The sequence below is a fragment of the Podarcis pityusensis genome, assembly GCF_964106645.2.
Source record: "Podarcis pityusensis genome assembly, chromosome: 2".
In the NCBI taxonomy this organism is placed as follows: Eukaryota; Metazoa; Chordata; class Lepidosauria; order Squamata; family Lacertidae; genus Podarcis; species Podarcis pityusensis.
This window is the reverse complement of record NC_138029.1, coordinates 39,980,793-39,998,693: the sequence shown is the minus strand read 5'-3', so window position 1 is coordinate 39,998,693 and position 17,901 is coordinate 39,980,793. Positions and strand designations below refer to the sequence as shown.

At 45.3% G+C, this 17,901-nt stretch overlaps 1 protein-coding gene across 1 annotated transcript in view; it reads left to right on the top strand.

Annotated features, from left to right (window-relative positions):
• Nucleotides 1-315: 315 nt before the first annotated feature.
• LOC308470562 (heparan sulfate glucosamine 3-O-sulfotransferase 3A1-like) overlaps nucleotides 316-17,901 on the top strand; it is a 66,785-nt gene continuing 49,199 nt past the window's right edge. The window contains exon 1 of the mRNA XM_080994007.1: nucleotides 316-2,028. Coding sequence (XP_080850133.1) covers nucleotides 1,631-2,028 — 398 coding nt within the window. The 5' untranslated portion in view covers nucleotides 316-1,630. The remainder of the gene's footprint in view (nucleotides 2,029-17,901) is intronic.

Here is a 17,901-nt window from a genome sequence, read left to right as displayed (position 1 = left end):
ATCTCCTGATAGGCTATTTGCAAATCCTCTGCATGGCAAATAGGCTTTTCTCAGGGAAAAACTCGCCATCTAATCTAAGGCTACATTAGTACGCATAGCTAAGGGTTACACTGACACTTTCTTTTTGAAATATTCCCAAATCCTTTTATTTTGACCAACCAAAATGTTACAAAAGAGGGGGTAAGCTTTTGAGTCCACCAGAGCTCTTCTGTAAAGCACAGCCAGGAGGCAGGGTGAGGGAAGGGAAGGCTTAGTACTGAAGTCAGAATATCTGCAGTGGTCAAAAATTATTTTTTGCCGTATAGTTTTGTGTGGTTTTGCGGATCTGTCATGAAAGGTGTCTGCACTTGAGAATTTACCATTACACCACTGGATTTCATAAACCCAGAGAAATGGTTTCATAAACCCAGAAAAATGAGTGGAATTCACATCCGAGTAAATAGCAGGATCAGGATCAGGCTTCAGAAGTGCTTCTGAAGTTGGCAATAGCTATACCTCTCCATCTCTGAATTTCGAAGGTAGTGGCTGGAGAAGTACTGTATCTCCCCAAAGTAACTCCCTCCCTATCCCAAGTGACTGCGCGGGGTGTGTCCCAACTACTTCTTACTCCGCCTCCACTCAGAGTCCTCTCTGAAAGGCATCTCCGCCCACTTTGCTTTTGCCAACGTTCCGTTGGCTACTGGACCCGTCGCTCAAGCTTCGGAGGTGCCTTTCGGAGAAGTTTTTGCTACAATCAAGAGCTCCACGTGTGGTAGCCGCTGGAGCAGCCGGGAAAAGGGAGCCCCGCAGGAAAGAAAGGTGACAGGCGATTGGGAGGATTTTCGCCTACCCGTCCGCGCGAGGTGGGCGCTGCTGCTGGACAGCTAAGGAGCGCGCAAAATCCGAGCGAGGAGCGGCGGAAAAGCAACACCGCGCGCGGCAGCATCTGCGACCCGAGGTGGCTTGGGAAGAGTTGTCGGCTCAGGACTGGTTTGTTTCTTCTTCTGCTGCGCACAAAGCTCCAGCAGACCGGGGTGGGACTGGCTTCCCTTCTTTCCTCCATCAGCAGCAACGATCACCCGGGATCTCAGCCTGGGCGGCCGACAGACGCTGTGGCAGAGAGAGGAGAGCCCTCTCGGCGACAGATCCTCTCCTTGAAACCCTGAGCGCATCCTCCTCCAGCGGCTGCCTCCCGGATCTGGCCGCGCTTCCGATCTCCGCCTGGATGCGCCGCGCTCCCTCCGAGAGGCGCCTGGCAGTGTTTCCCCCGCGCTCAGGCGCGCTGCTCCTTGGCTGCGCTTTGACCGGAGATGCGCCAAACTCGCCTCCCAGCTGGAGTTGATGCTATCCGCCCCTTTCGCAGCGGCTGGGCTGCTGCGAGGCTCCCTCGAAGGCCTGGCTTAAGCCCAGGTGCCCAGACCCCAATCCCCACCCGACTCCAACGCCTGGCCGCTGGGATGATGTGCCCGTGAAGCTTTGCGCAGGGGGGAAACCAGCTGCGCCTTCTGCCCTTGCTCCCCACCCCCTCCACCCAAACCCGTCAGCGGATCCCGATCCGAGCCGTCCATGATGGGGCCGCCCGCTCCCCATCAGGCAGGGCTAAGGGGCTGAGCGTAGGGGGCGATGGCCCCGGCGCGGGGGGCCGCCTAGCATGGCCCGGGGAGGGGTGCCCCCCGCCTCAGCGCCTGGCCCAGAGCCCCTGCCCCGGCGCGCCCTGCGGAAGCTGCTGCTGGTCCTCGGCTCGCTCCTCATGTCTCTCTACGCCAGTTACTGCCTGGCCGGGGCTGCGCGCGTCCTCACCAGAGAGCCGGCCCCGATCCCGCTCGCGCCAGGCGACGAGGGCGCCGCCACGCCCCGCGATCCTTCGCTGCAGCCCCAGGCGGCGGGAGAGGGCACCAAGCGGCTGCCGCAGGCGGTGATCATCGGCGTGAAGAAGGGCGGCACGAGGGCGCTGCTTGAGTTCCTGCGGGTCCACCCGGACGTGAGGGCGGCGGGCGCCGAGCCACACTTCTTCGATCGGAACTATGGCCGGGGACTCGCCTGGTACAGGTATGGATGAGGATGCGCTGCTCTTGAACGTTGGCTTGGCTCAGGAGAGGGACTGGGCGCCCCTTCTCCTCCCCTTCCTTACTCTTGTGTGAATCCGGATTCAGCCCTGCCCAGACTGCTACTCTTGAGAAATATTGTGTGGGCAATTAAGGGGAATCCAGTACAGAGATATGAACTTAGGGGTCCTGTCACTCAGTGCCACGCGTCCAAATGTGTACAGCAGAAAGCCATGCATACTTACCTTGGGAATTCCTAACCTCTATGAACACTAATACTTTCTCCTGCGTAAACATGTATAGGTTTTGATTATTATTTGTGGTAATGCCGAGGGTCTTAAAACTATTATTTCTGCCTTGGAAGCACTGCTTTTTAATTTGAAGTGTATGGGAACATGCTGTGGTTATTTAATGCTGAGGGAAATATCAATTGTATATGTTCAGAAACACTGATTGATTTGCATATTCCAGGACTGGCCAGGTCATAGAGGGCAGAATTACTTCTGGGCCTTTGAACAATGGCGAGAGTATTCCTAAACTTGCTTGGGTTCCTCTTAAGGAAATGTGTGTGATGCTCTGCCCAGACCAGTCCTGAGTCTCCCCCCCCCCCCATCATGCTTTGCAAACTCTCCCTGAGACCTTGCTACTGTCCTAGGTCCATAAAATCTATGAACATTCCTTTCCACAACCACAGAAATCTATTGGCCTTTGCCCTGAGATTCTCCCACCAAGATTAAAGCCTTGTGTTTAAAACCCACTTCAGAGCGCCAATATCTCCTTCACAAAAGGCAAACTTTGAAGCCCAAATCTTCCTAAAGCCTCTCGTTTTTTGTTTTTTGTTTTAAAAAAAGTCAAAGGCCTTGACACAATCTTTATGTAAACCACTTTGAGGTTTTATTACAACCAAGTGGTATATAAATCTTGTGGAATAAATAAAATAAATGAATCATTAACCAACCATGAGACTGTAACTCCTGCCCACAGTCTCTCCATTGACCTGTATTTATCTTCTCTGGTACCAAACCTATGAAGGTATCTCAGCCCTGCATCTTTCATTGTCTGACTTGAGTTGTTCTACCTCAACTGTCAAAGTTACTTACAGCCCTGACTTTTTCACAAGGGTAACCACAGTGTTTTCACAACAAGGTATGGGTAAAGCAGCTTTCGATAGTTGGCCTTTTAATTAATAAGGTGTTTGCATGCTTAAAGCTTGGTCTCCAGCCCTACACTTCATCTTCACACCTGTCCCACAAGCCCACCTTTAACCATCACTCTGAGCACAACCAATTGTACTCAGTATGGCTACTCCTTGTGTAAGACGTTTTGCATCAGCCAGCTTTGAACCTCAGACGTCCCACAAATGTGCATCCCTAAGAGAGGTGCCCCACTCCCTATAACTCCATTTGCTCTTCCTACATGCAGCCCCATCTCCTTTTCATGTTATATTAGGAACCACTTCCTATCTTCACAACTTGATCTGCAGCGCATGTATCTGGAAGTGAAGCGAACTCGCTTAATTCCGATAAAGTTTTACCAAGTCAAGTGTGTTCAGATTTGCAGCATTAAAAAACTCAGAAGTCGTCTTCAGGACATTGTTGCAGCCAGCTCCAGTCAGTCCTTCCTGATAAATATTGTGAATGCATCAAACTTTCTGTAAAGAAATCCTTAATTAATCGTCCTACATTCCATGAACCCACTCCCCCCCCCTCTGAGCAATCAACTCTATTCGTTATATCTGACCTTTCCAGCCTCAGCCTTGAAAGTGACCTCACTCTGTATCTGTCTTGGACCCCCCTTCACCCTTATCTACAGGGTCAAAGAGGAGGTGTGCAAACATGATTGGCAAAACTCAATTAATCAAGGGCTCGTTTGGGATTCAAGGGTGGAGTGAGGAGGTAGAAGAAAGGCAGCCCTTGGCAAAACTCTGATTTGCAGGCGTGATGCCATGACTGCTTCAAATTTGGATTTATAATGCAGAATAAAAAGTGGAACAGACTATTTGGAACTGAATGTGTGTTTCAGCCAACAGAGGTCTTCAGGTTTGAATTCCTGATGCAAGGAATGTAAAGCTCCCAATTTGCCACTTGTTCAAACAGTCTGAAAGGTGATGATTTCTGCAAAAGGACAGGCGGTTCTTTCTCTAGTTCCTTCCTCAGGATTTCTCTTACTACTAGTTGTTAAATTAAAACAAACTGTAAGAATAACAGCCCATCTAATTCCATTAAAAGCGATGTGCATTGCAAAACATGGGTAGGCTCTCATTTTTACAGACTTGTATCTAGCAAAATTAAAAAGAAAGAGGGGTGTTTTTTTTAGAAGTTAAGAAATTAGTTGTGTGTGCTCACTGATTGTCTGTTTTAAAGCTCTTAACAACATTCTTGCCAGTGGATTGTGGGAAATTAGTGCAATTAACTGCCTCTCTGTTCCTGTAAATACTTTTACCGTTTTATTTCTTCTGCCATTGACACATTTATGCAGTCATGAGGGATTTGTGCAACTGGAGCCTTTGATGGAGAATTTTTGATGCTGTGCAAAAGGTCCTTCTAAAAACCGTGGGCCCAATCCAGAGGCAAAGTTAGGTGTGCTTGACACTACAGTCTTGTATGCATCTAGTCCAACCTGCTGCATTGCAGGAATCTCAACTAGATCATTCATGACACCTGGTCATCCAACCTCTACTTGAAAACCCACAAGGAAGGAGAGTCCACCACCTCTTGTGAGTGTCTGTTCCACTGTTAACTGAGGTTTATTCCTTGGTAAGTGGGTGTTTTTGATATTAGAACTATATTCACCCTTTCCCAACTTTGGGAGGTGGGTATGCCAGTTGTGTGAGGCCAAAAGTAGGTGTGGCTGTGGCACATTCTTGCATGCATAGACACACAGCCTGTTGCTCCTCAGCTGATCTGTGCAGAAGAGCTGGGGGGTATTGTCCCCTTTCAGCTCTGCAAATGATTAAACTGATGGCCACAGAGGGGATAACTTGCATCCCCATCAGGGCCCCTGTACAGTGTCTCCTTTTTTTGTTTTTGCTGCTGCCAAAATCAGTGGGTTTAGGGGCCAAAATAAAATTAATCGGAAGGCTGCATCAGACCAGGGCTTAGCCACCTTCGGGGTATAGGCTTGCATCCTCTCTCACTGAAACCAGCAAGGGTTAATACATTTTTGGTGTAGGAGAACAAAGGAAGCTGCCTATTCAAATGGTGAAGTTTTATTCCAAGTCAGACAATTGTTCTGTATAGCTCAGTGCTGTCTACACTGACTGGCAGCGACTCTCTCAGGTATGAGGCAGGAGCTCTCCCCAGCTTTTCCTGGAGTTGGCAGGGCTTGCACCTGTAGAATTACACATGTGTCACAGGCCGCTATTGGGAAATGCTGTGACAGTGCTAATGAGGAGCTACACAGTCTCCATCCTTCTTGCGCCTTGCTGTGATCTGTAGAAACAGTTGCTGAACTACAACACCCATAAACTGCATCCTGCATGGCCAATGGCAAAGGATGATGGGAGCTGTAGTGCAGCAACACCTGGAGAACCACAGGATTCCTGCACCTGGTATACTAGACAGACTGCTGGACTTGTGCTGGAAAGGGGTACACTTCTTCCACCACCCCTTTTTTTTTTGAAGGGGAATGGTTGTGTGAATCAGGCATATGCAAGCAGGGCGAGTATGATTGGCAAACACTTTTTGTAAATGGCAGAAGGGACTTTACCCTTTCAGCTTTGGGGCCATGTGTGATTGTTTTGACCCCTTTCAGGGTGTGAGTAGAATTTCCTTTGTTTTCTTTCAGTGTCATCGTCATGTAGCCAAAACTGATTGTTTATGCATCATCATGGGCTCATCCACACAGGAGCTTGATGTGGGTTTGAAGCTCCTTGCACGATGACTTTTTTGTGGGGGGGAGAGGGTTGCCACTATCCACAAAACATCCTGCGAAGCCCATACTTTCCCCCCAATTTATCCCCCATGGATAAATCTGATAAAACCTCCAGCATGAAATTGCTTGTTCCCTGATGTGCATTGTGTGGTCACAATGTGGAAGGGCTCTTTTTTTACACGTGCAGATATCTCATTGGGTGTTGTATTCACCAGTTGCTGCTGAGGACGTGGTTGTGGTACACACACAAACACACACACACACACACACACAGCTGTTTTGTGTGAAATTGCTGTTGTGCAAAACAGCTGTATTAAAAATGAAACTGGCCCTTCAGGATATAAACAGGAGTTGGCAGGTACAGTAGGAAGGAAGGAAAGAAAAAGAAAACACTCGCTCTCCAAACACAGCACTCTCTTCCCCCCCCACCAGCCCATCTTGTCTCAGCTATGTATGCCTATGTGTGAAATGCATTTACATTTAATTGTTGACTGCCCAGAGATTATTAGTTATTGGGTAGTATAAAAGCACTGTCAATAAATGAATGAATGAATGAATGAATGAATGTTACCAATCCATGCACTTGTGCTATTTTGCCTGATGGCTTGACCCTGCCAAGTAGCATTCAGCAGGATTCACTGCCCCTCTCGCACCCCACACCCCCAAACTGACTACTTTGACAAAGCAGCTACCCCCACTTGTGCCTCCTGATGGGCTTGTTTCATGAAACTTGAGTGGGTAGAGAGAAGGGAGATCACAGTTCTCTATCTCCACTTCCAGGATCCTATCCTGAAATAAGCTGAAGCCAGATCATAGTAGGGTTAGAGAAAGCAGCCCTATTGGTGTAGTGGTTAAGAGCACTGTGGTTAATCTGGTGAACCAGGTTCACTTCCCTGCTCCTCCACATGCAGCTGCTGGGTGACCTTGGGCTAGTCACACTTCTCTGAAGTCTCTCAGCCCCACTCACCTCACAGAGTGTTTGTTGTGGGGGAGGAAGGGAAAGGAGATTGTTAGCCACTTTGAACTCCTTAGGGTAGGGATAAAGCAGGATATCAAATCCAAACTCTTCTTCTTCAAACTCTTAATATCCCTAGCAACAAATAAAAACGCATATGGAAAAGTCACAGCCTTTTATCCATTTTATTTCTAAACTGCTTTGCATGGCAACTGGGATAAGGGAGATCCTGAAAGAGAAAGACTTTCATTTGGGATTGCCAAACAATCACCTCACCAGGGCTCTGTGCCTTAGATGGACAGCTTGACAGAAACCAGAGTAGGAGAATATGTGGTTCCAGCTCCATGCTGGGACCACCCTCACCTGTCGCATGCATGCCTATCTTGGGCCCTGTCTGGAACAAGCTAGGTCACCAGGATGCTATCATTGAGGAGGGAAAGGGGAGGCACAGAATATTTGCCAAGTGTTAGGCAGCAACTGGAACACATCCAAAGCCCCTGAACACCAGCAGCTGTGCTTGTTAGGAGTGAGAGAGAAGAGGGAGTAGTGGCCACCTAAGTGCTCAGACAGTGTTCAGGTCTCAACCACTCCTCACCACCAATCATCATGGGAGGGGGATTCAGTGACTGAATTCTCATAGTTTTTCATTGCTGTTCATTTGGGCTGTGATCTTCTAAGGTAGATGTCTCATGACTGTGGTGGCAGCTGGAGGGGAGTGCCTGGCCTTTGTCAACAGGGCACTTAACCTGAATGTATTCACCTATAGTAAAGTATGAGTGAGAGAGGTATGGGAGACAGTCGCAGCAAATCATACTTGGCCCCAATGCTTTCTCTTCCTTTGCTCACCTGCTCTGCCCTTGCATCCCCAATTGTTGGTGTGGAGCGTAGTGTTTGCAGTTGGTATGGAGTCTGGTGTTTGCAGTCTCCAGTTTGTGGCTGGAGTCCCAGGTTTGAGGTGCATGTTAAGGTTCTTAGAAAGGAAGTGCTAGCAGTGCGTTAAGTCCCCATGTGTGTTGCAGTGTCAGGCTGCTTGTGCAGGTCTCCCTTTTGTGGCAAGGTGCTCAGAACTACCCCTTGGGAAGTCTAGGTATGACACGAGGCCAGAGAAGTATCATCCCATGCATTTGCCTTATCCTCCTCTTAGGTTTACATACAGTCGTACCTCAGGTTAAGTACTTAATTTGTTCTGGAGGTCCATTCTTAACCTGAAACTGTTCTTAACCTGAAGCACCACTTTAGCTAATGGGGCCTCCCACTGCTGCCGTGCCACCGGAGCACAATTTCTGTTCTCATCCTGAAGCAAAGTTCTTAACCTGAAGCACTATTTCTGGGTTAGCGGAGTCTGTAACCTGAAGCGTATGTAACCTGAAACGTATGTAACCCGAGGTACCACTGTACCAGTGGTTGATGTGCTGTGATTGGGTGTGCCCCATTTCAGCCTTTCCTTCAGCATACTTGGTGTTCCGCTTGTGTAGTGGGGCTCTCAGTCAGTGGGTGTTTAGTGTATGATTGTATCCTAAGTTTCTTCCATCCTGTAGCTGAGGGCTGTGCAACACCTTGCAGGAATGTCTTCAGTTCAGACCTGACTCCCACCCTCCACTCCGCTTCATTTCCTTAAATAAGCCACTTTCACAATGGTAGAATTTTGAGAAATCTAATAAACGCCGGTTACAGGAGGTGCCTGCAAAGACAGCTTTAATCAAATCCAATCAAATATTTTTTAATAGAATGCATTCATCATTCATTGGGAAAGGGGACAAAAAAAGAGACCACAATGTGAAAATAAACATGAAAGCCAAAGGGCAATTGTCTTATTTGCAATTTGCATTGTTTAGATGGTTCTCCCACGTGCTCCTGTCATTTAAAGTTAATAAAGTTGTGTCCTCTGGCAAGTTAATATGAAAATAGCTTGTTGGCTCAGCAAGCAATTTGTCTTTGTTGCACGGCAGAAATGCTTTGTTTCCCGTCAAGTACGCAGGAGTGGAACAAAGGGCTTTAAGGCTGGGATTGGTGCACACTTAGCAATGAAACATCCTTCCAAATGATCATCAGTAGGTCTTCCCTGTAAAGTCTAGGATCGGGTAAGACTTCAGTCAAAGGCTCACTTGCTAGGGAAATGAATGCAGAATGTGTACTTACTCTGAGTACACATGCTAATGATTGCACTGTACTCCTCGGATAACACCTATTTAGCTAGGTTTTATTCAGAGTACACCCACTGAAATGAATTAACATGACTAAGTTAGGTCCACTGATGTCAGTGGGTCTACTCTGGGTAAAATTGTGTTGAATATCACCCCTTGTTCTGATCTGACCTCAATTATTCCTGTGGTTGAACCTGTTGCTTGATTGGTTTGAAAGAGTAAGGATAAAGGGAGAAGCAGAACAAGTTATGTGCAGTGCCGTCTGATGTATGTCTGCTCAATAATACATCCTACTGCATTCAGTAGGGCTTGGAGTAAGTCTTGAGCTACAGCCAGAATGTCTAAATCAGCAATCCTGTAGACACCTACCTGGGAGCATCTACAGCAGTGGTTCTCAAAGGGTGTGGTGCAACACAATGATGTGGCAAGAGAGGATGGCAAGTGTAGTGGGAAGATTCAAGGACAATCATATATTTTGGGAATGATTCATGTTCTTATGTAGTTGCATTTCTGGGTGTCCCGTGATCATATTATAAAGTTGTTGTGTTTTATGTTATAAATCAAGCACTGCTAGGAGTTGCTTTGTATTGTTCTCCAATGTATTTCCTATCAATAAAAAAATTGGTGTGGTCTGAGCAAAGGTTTATTCTGAAGGTGTGGCCCAGAGAGAACCACTGGTCCATAGGATTACAGGCTTAGACATTCTGGTTGTAGGCCAGGAATGGGAACCTCCTTACCATTTGTTGTGCTCGCTGGGGCTGATGAGATCTGGTGTCCAACACTTTCTGGAGGGCCACAGGTTCTTCATCCCTGTTGTAACTGAAGCATTGTTCTTGAAACAGGAGTCACATATTTAGATGCCAATTTATGCCCCTTTAACCCCATGAATTCTGTGGTATACCGACCAGATGCATTTCCCCCCCGGATAATAAAGACTTTCTATTCCTGAAACCCAAAGCTGTCTGAGGAATGGTATTTTCTTAACTGTGCAGTTATCCAATTTTGTGTGCCTTGAAAGAGAATCAGAAAGGAAACATTAAAACTTCTGAGGTTTTTCACATTTATTTTTAAGCACATTTTTCTTGACTTTGAAAATAAACACCTGACTTTGGGGACAGTGTGTGGTCACAAAGTCTGGCTGATACTCAAGGAAACTGTTTTATATTTAGTTGTGATCCTAAGGAGACTTGGACATAAATTCCAGTGCAATCAAGGAAATAGCTTTGGGAGGAAACTCTTTGCATATAGTTTCAGAAACTTTGTCTGAGTAAAGAATGCAGGATTGGATAAAGGAGCTGCCTCATCAGCAGTGGATTTAAGGGAGCATGACTGGTTCAGTCACACTGGGTATGGAGCCTTGGAGGTGCCACAACTGTGATGTAGAATGGAAGATAAGAGGTGGGGGGGAGGGCACTGCATAAATTTGAGACCCCGAGTTGTGTCACTGGCCTCAAACATTGCAGTGCAATTAAATTTTTTTTAAGTGGCCATAATAATTTTCCCATAGGTACAATAGATCTTGGAGACACTTTGATTTCTGCATGGTTTTATTTAATCTATCCTATAGTTCATTACCACAACCACCTTTCACCATATTGTGGTGATTGGAGTGGCTTCAGAAAACAATACACTGCAATTAAAAGCTAAACCAATCCATCAAATTGAAACTGTGGCCACAGAGCTATTTGACACTTTAACAGATCGCTGATCTGCACTGAGACAGCTTTTGAAAAGTTGTAGTCCAACTCAAGTACATGTGAGTCTGCCCTAAATTGCCCTGATCTGCCTCATTACACAAGGTACACAGAAAACAGAGGCACACTCATAGAGCTGGATTCAGCTAATGAGTCCTAATAGCAGAAGCCTGTGGAAGGTCTTCTGCTAGCGCAGTGGGACTTTTCACCCATGTGTGCTCCCCACATTGGCTTTGGAGTGGTCAGGGAACCCCAGAGCAGTGCATGAGAGGAGAGGAGAGATTGTTCCATCCGGCAAGCTGAAATGCAACAATCTCCTTAACACTACACTGAATTCCTCCCCATGCATTTATACATTAGGAACTAATGTCTTTAGGAATAAGATGTCAGAGTGAGATCAGTAAAAGGATGCCATACAGTGGTACCTCAGGATGCGAACAGGATCCGTTCTAGAGCCCTGTTCACATCCCAAACAGAATGTAAGACGCGACAGTGCGTCTGCGCGTGTGCGGGACGCGTTTCGCTGCTTCTGCGCATGTGCGTGATGTCATTTTGACCATCTGCACATGTGCGAGCAGCAAAACCCGGAAGTAATGCGCTCCGTTACTTCTGGGTCGCCGCGGAGCGCAACCCAAAAGCGTTCAACCTGAAGTGTATTTATCCCAAGGTATGACTGTACTTGCCTTTGGGATTTAGGAAGTAAGAGGGGAGACCCACCAGTTCATGGTGACATTTTTTTTTTTTTGAATAACTTTTTAAAAAAAGCATTTACTGTTTTCCATCTCACTCCTTAGAGTGAATTGAAAATAGTGTTAGATTAACCTTGCATGGAAATATATGGAGGATGAACTGTTGATGGGCAAGTTCAGTAAGTACTCAATATAATTGGTGACTATTCTTATACGAAAAAATCAAAGCCAACAAAGTACTTGTTTGATTCCAGTTCATATTTTTATAGACCAAAGCAATTTGCAACCAATTTTCTCTGAAGTAGATACATCAGGACTACTTGGGAGTAAGATTTGAGGATCGTTGTTACAGCATATATTCCATGTCTCCTACAAAGCTGAAGAAAAACAGTGCAATCCTATGCGTGTTTACTCAGGAGTAAGTTTCACTGTGTTCACGAGGTTTACTCTCTAGTATGAGTGTTTAGGATTGCAGGCTACCCAAAGCTTTTTTGTGGAGGGAAGAGCATTTTCCTGATAAAACTATTGGCCAGTATAGAAATCCCATCCCTAATTAAGCTCCAAGCCATTAAAACTAGCAAATACAACATACGTTGTATTTGTTTATGTTAAAATATCCTAGTGGAACACGGTGGAACACGGTGTTTGGAACATGCAATTAGAAGAGCACAGTGGCTTTAACATCAGTCTCTCAAGTTGTTCTCTTGGGTTAGTTTCTATTTTTTACTTACATAAGAGGACAACAGTGACCTCTACAGTTGAAAATAAAACATTAATGGACCTACTAGAACAGAAATATTTAGTAACGAAGCATACATTTAAAAAATGATGCATAGAAACAGAGTTTCATGTTGCTTTTCTAATGAGAAATCAAAAGTTTAGTAATATTGTGGACAGAAGCTGAGTAGGTCAATCTGATTAAGCTCTTTTATTTCTTAAAAAAACCCCAACAAGACAGTGATTTTGAAGACTATAGGAAAGCAGAGTGTGCTCCTCTAGCTAATCCCCCTGTTAGCCAGTTAAATTCTTTCTGCTTGCTTATGGATCAGAATCGGAAATGAAACATGTCTGCAGCGCTGCATGTTGATTCAAGGGGAACAAAGTCTCTTCCCTGCTCCCACCCATACCTTCCCTTAAGAGCACATCTCTCCCATTGCAAAGGCAGATCACCCACTGCAGAGATCCTTATTTAAACACAATAGCGGGGCTTTAAATTTGAAAGCTGTGACATCTCAATGGATGGATCCATGTGGGCTGGATATTTTGGGGGAAGCTGAGTGCCTGCAGCAGCTTTCTCTGCGTTTCACGTCTGCAAGTTCCTAGGTTCACAAGGGAGAAATTGGGAAAGGAGTGAGTTGGGGGGGGAGGGGGAGGGAAGCCAGTCACAATGGCCTCATTGATTTAAAAAATTGAGGAATCGTTGAACAAGTCTATTGAGCAGGCAGAGTTCAATAGCAGGTGAAGCTTCCCCCGCCCGCCCCCTTCCTTCAGTGTAATGTGACTTTATAAAGCCTGAGGGTGAAGGAAACCTTATGTAGGTTGTGTTAAAAATTGTAGGGGAGTAAGTTACAAAGGATGGGGTGGGGGTGGGGGGAGAAAAGAAATCATTACTAAGAACATTAGGGTGAAGGGTTGTTTTTGAGAGGTGCTATTTTTGCCTTCTGATCCTTTGTTTAGCCCGCCACAGATTCAGTTGCCCACTGGAATGCCATTATCCCTTCAGTCACTCCAAGATCGTCTATTTAGTATGTTTTAATCTTGCCTGCCTTTGTAAAGCTGCCACTGGATTTGCGAGAGGAAAAGAATGCCACTATCTTAGGCAGCGTTCTGCAAGGAGATGAAAGATGATTCAGTATACTTTTCTTTCAAGGATCTCTGTGTGTATGTGTGGGGGGTTAAGTACTGGCACTCCTCGATGCTTCAGATCTGGGAAGTTCTGTGTCTTCTAATTAATACTGTTTCTTTGCTTACACACATCTTCCCCCTCCCTCAAAAGGCAGCTACGAATGGTGGGAATCAAAGCAAAGGCCAAAGTTTGCACTTCCTTGAAAAGGGCTTGGAGAGAAGCCTGTTCCAGCAGCTGGAGGCAGCTGTGGAGCCCCTGTTTCCTGTACGGCTTCCCGTCCTCAGTGCCTCAAGCTCTTCCTCACATGAAAAAGTTGCGATGGAATCTGAGCCTTGGGGACTGAGCACTTGGCTGCTGTTGTGGCCTGTCTGCGCGTGAGATGGCTTAGCAAAATGCAGGGTCCAAAGGGCCAGAATGGGGTGCATCACAGCTCTGAAAGAAGCCGTAGTGCTTGGCATGCCATCCATCATTTGGAGAAGGGTTGGGTTGATTAATATGTACTGTATGCAGGTTACATTTAAGGTGACAGTAAGCACATTTAAGCTTTGAAGGGATTTGTCTGTTACATCTCTGTACTCCCCCATCACACTCAGTCTTCTTGGTAGAAATCAGGAGCAGGAATTGGGCTTCTGTTCTTGATCTCCTGCTTCTCTTACCAAAGGCGGGGAGCTAATTTCCCAGCGGGAGGTGAAATTCAGCATTCAGAGAGCTGTAGAATCTTCCACTCAGCCCAAAATCTTAGGAACATAGGAAGCTGCCTAATACAGAGTTAGGTTGTTGATCCATCTAGCTCAGTATTGTATAGATTGACTCGTAGCAGTTCTCTAGGATTTCCATCAGTAGTCTTTTTAGCCATATCTGGAGATGCCAGTTATTGCACTTGGGACCTAGTACATGCAAAGTAGCTTCTCTACCATGACAAGAAGGAAGTAGCTAGAGAGAATGAATCATGGTTTCACTTGTCTTAATACTAATGCACAGGGCATAGAAAACAAGCAAGATGAGGTTGAGCATTTAATAAAGCATGGCAAATATGACCTAATAGACATTACTGAAACCCTGGTGGGATGCGACTCATGATTGGAATGTAGAAATTGAGGGGTGTAAGCTATTCAAAAGGAATAGACCAAACAGGAAGGGACCACCAGCAGCATTACATGTAATAGAATGCCAAGAATGTAAGATCCAATAAATTACTCAATTGCCTTGCTGACAATTTCATTTCCTAGAAGGTGGTGTCTTCCAACTCTGCGGTTCTACGAAGAAAATAGGACTTACTGAATACATGTATCTAGGAGTTCACTTTCAGATATTTTCTTCTCCCTGCTGAAAGGGGAGAAAAGAATGGGAAAAGATAAAGTTTGTTAGAAACATAGGAAGCTGTAATAAGTCCATCCAATTCAGTACTCTCTGTGCCAGGGGTAGCCAATGTGGTACCTCTAGATGTTGTGGACTACCACTCCCACCATTCCTGACCATTGGTCATGTTGGTTGAGACTGATGGAGTAGTAAACCAAAATTTGGAAGCCTTCAAATGGCAGAAGATCTGCACCTCTCTGGCCTTCATTAACATTGCTCTGTTAGGCTGCAATCCTAAACTCTCTCACCTGGGCATACTCAATGAGGTTCACTTCCAAATAGGCTTGTACTGATAGGTTTGCTTCATTAAGTCCGATGAATTTAATGGAACTTATCTCTGAGTAGACATACCTAGGACTGCACTGTAAACTCAACTAACAAACATTTTAAATATTTGGACTCCACTCCTCCGGAATAGTGTCATGGATTCCACTATTTTATCATTTCCCCCCTTCTTCAAGGCTCCCCTTCTCATATGCAGATGTGTGTTTACACATATGCATCCCTGAACTGGTATCAGTAGACTTGGTTTTATGTGCCAGTTATCTCCTCGAAAGGGCATCATAGATTATTGTTTCAGGGTGTGTTTGTAAGATGTTATTCTTCAGACAGATGGCAATCCCTGTGCCTTTAGTCTGGCTTCAGGCACAGCATCCTATAAAAGCAGCTGTCGGCTCCTTAATGAGCTTTTGAACTCTGACCTGTCATTCGGAGGGTCGGGGTTTTCACAGGCTGGCTGTTGGGAAGGCAGTGTCTCTTGAATCACACTGTACCCGTGTCTGAAGCCACAAGGTGATTACCAGGAAATAATTCCATGATGGCAGCCTCATACATGTTTAATTAGTTTATGGCAAGAAAGAAAGAGAGCCCCAGACCAGCTGACTGTGACATCTGGGTGTGTGGGGTGAGTGAAGAAGGTACAGTGAAATTGGTAGGGCATACAAAACTTGTTGTGTTCAGTTGCTGGGTGTTTCTTCACCTTTGGGTTTCATGTGATGTGCTCATGCATATTACACCTCTGGCAAGAAATCCTTTGCCTACCCCTTCAAACATCTATCACTCAAACACACACCTTTTCCACTGTCCTCTGTGAGTTGGAGTGTGTGCAGGACCTCTCAGAGGTTCAGAGATGTCTGGGCCACTTCCAGCTTTTGAGGCCGGTAGCCGTAATAAAAAAAACAAAAAAATAAGCCTGATGATTCATGAAAACAATAAGTGGTTTGTTTATATAATCAACTGTCCTGAGAGAACATATATATATTATTATTATTATTAATGTTTATGAACGCTTATAAATCCCCAACATGACAAAATCTATGTTGGTTATCATAACAGTATGCCTTTTATCAAATCACATCTCTTATTTGCTGGAATTTGCAGCTCTAAACTGAGAGACTTGTGTCTATATTTGGGGCTCTCTTTGAGCTTGAGGCCCAGGTCAGTTGGCTCTCCTGCCCCTCTCTCCCTGATCGGCCCTGAGGGTGTCTGGAGATGACTTCTCCACACAAATGCAAATGCATTAAAAATGAAGGCAAACCCACCATTCTCTTTTCATTCCCTAAGTGTGACTGCAAAGTTGTGTTTATAATGTGCCTGATTGTCCCAGTGACTGTGGACACCACAACAATCCATATTCTGCTGTTTGTCTTCTTGTCAGGAAGAGCTTGTATGGGTTTTGGGACTTTGTCATCTTGCCATAGCCTCTTCCTACTCACTAAACCCTATTGCCCCATCTGCTCCTGACTCCTCCTCCTTGGAGTCCTCACTCTGACTGCTCATCATCGTCCCACCACCAGTCCCCTGACTCTGAGTCTTCTTCCCATGGGATTCCCTAGCTGGTGGCTCCTACCACACTTCTACATCCAGCCAGTCCATGACTGCACTCACGTGTGGTTTTTAATTTTAATTTTTAAAAGGCCATTCAGCAGAATTGGAATGCAAGCAAAAGTTAACTTCTCTCTAAAGACTCTCTCACTTCCATCCTTCTTATTATACATTGATGTCTTATGGTATAATTATAGTGGTAAACATGTCACCTCAGAGTTCACTGGAACTTATTCCACAGTAAGTACGGTATGTATAGGGGTTGCAGTGTTAGTAATACACCATGACTTAACCTTTCCTAGAAAGTATCCAAACTTAGCCTAGAAAAACAGTGCAAAGAAAAAAATTCTGTTCACAGTGTGTTCAGGTGTAGTGAAAAGGAATCGATCCGTTCCAGCCTGTGTTTTTCCTATGCTCTGTACTTGTATAAAATAGAAAAGTTAAATCATTGGAATTTATGAGGTTCAACTTCTCTAATTTAATATGTCTATTGATTTCTCCCGACCTCTTTCTTGAATTATAGCCCATCCTTTCCCAAACGCTCAAGTGGGTAACAATGTTGGAATCATCAAACCTTCCAGAATAATCAAAACTATTCTTATCTTTCTCCCCACATCATAAAGTCCCCGTTTATATGACTTCTCTGGACACTTTAAAAATATTTCAAATATTTCAGTAAAAGTGGCATCATTCTCTGTGCATAAATGCACAATCCAAATGTTCCATAGATTCCGTTTTCTATTTCTCCCCTTTCTTCATCACCCTAACCCGATGGAAAAAGCAGGTACTACTGTCAGTTTGTTCATTATTTATCACTTCAATTTACATCCCACCCATCATCATTTTCATCCTCTGGGCAGCAGAGGAAGTCTACAGCTGCCCCCTCTGGCAATCAAAAATCTTTCGTTTCCTCCAGCCCTTCTGAAGGTGAAGTTCCTGGGTTTGACCAAGCTAGATCTCTCTCTTGCCCCACTCCTACACGCTAATAAAATTCTTCCAAAGTTGCCTGCTTTTGAAGGCTGGGATAAAAGCTCATGGGAGGAAAGTAGGATGAAGAATTTGAGTACTCTCAAGGGCTACCTCACCTTGGAGCAAGTTACTGCACTGCCTCCAGGCAGCAGATTCTAGAGAGTATATACTGTGTGTGCTATTTTATTGCCTCCAGCCTGCATCTCAGTGCTGACATGTTTGCTTTCAAAAATGAGCTGAGGAGCGTTGTTGTTTTGACTGATTTGCTTCAGGCATGGAAATATGTAGGGCCAGGGCTGAGCCTTTCCCTTGGCATCTAATCTCACCACCAATCCTTTCGCCAGGCTATGTGCGCTTCAGGGCTCAAACTTCTCATCTCCAATCTGCAGGCAAAAGCCCACACAAGCATCATTAGAACAACCCAACCCACTTGGTTAAAAAAGGTGATAATTAACTGCAAAATTTCAAATAGTGGACTATCCTTTGCAGAATTCTTCACACAGGCTCCTGTATATTTAGGCATA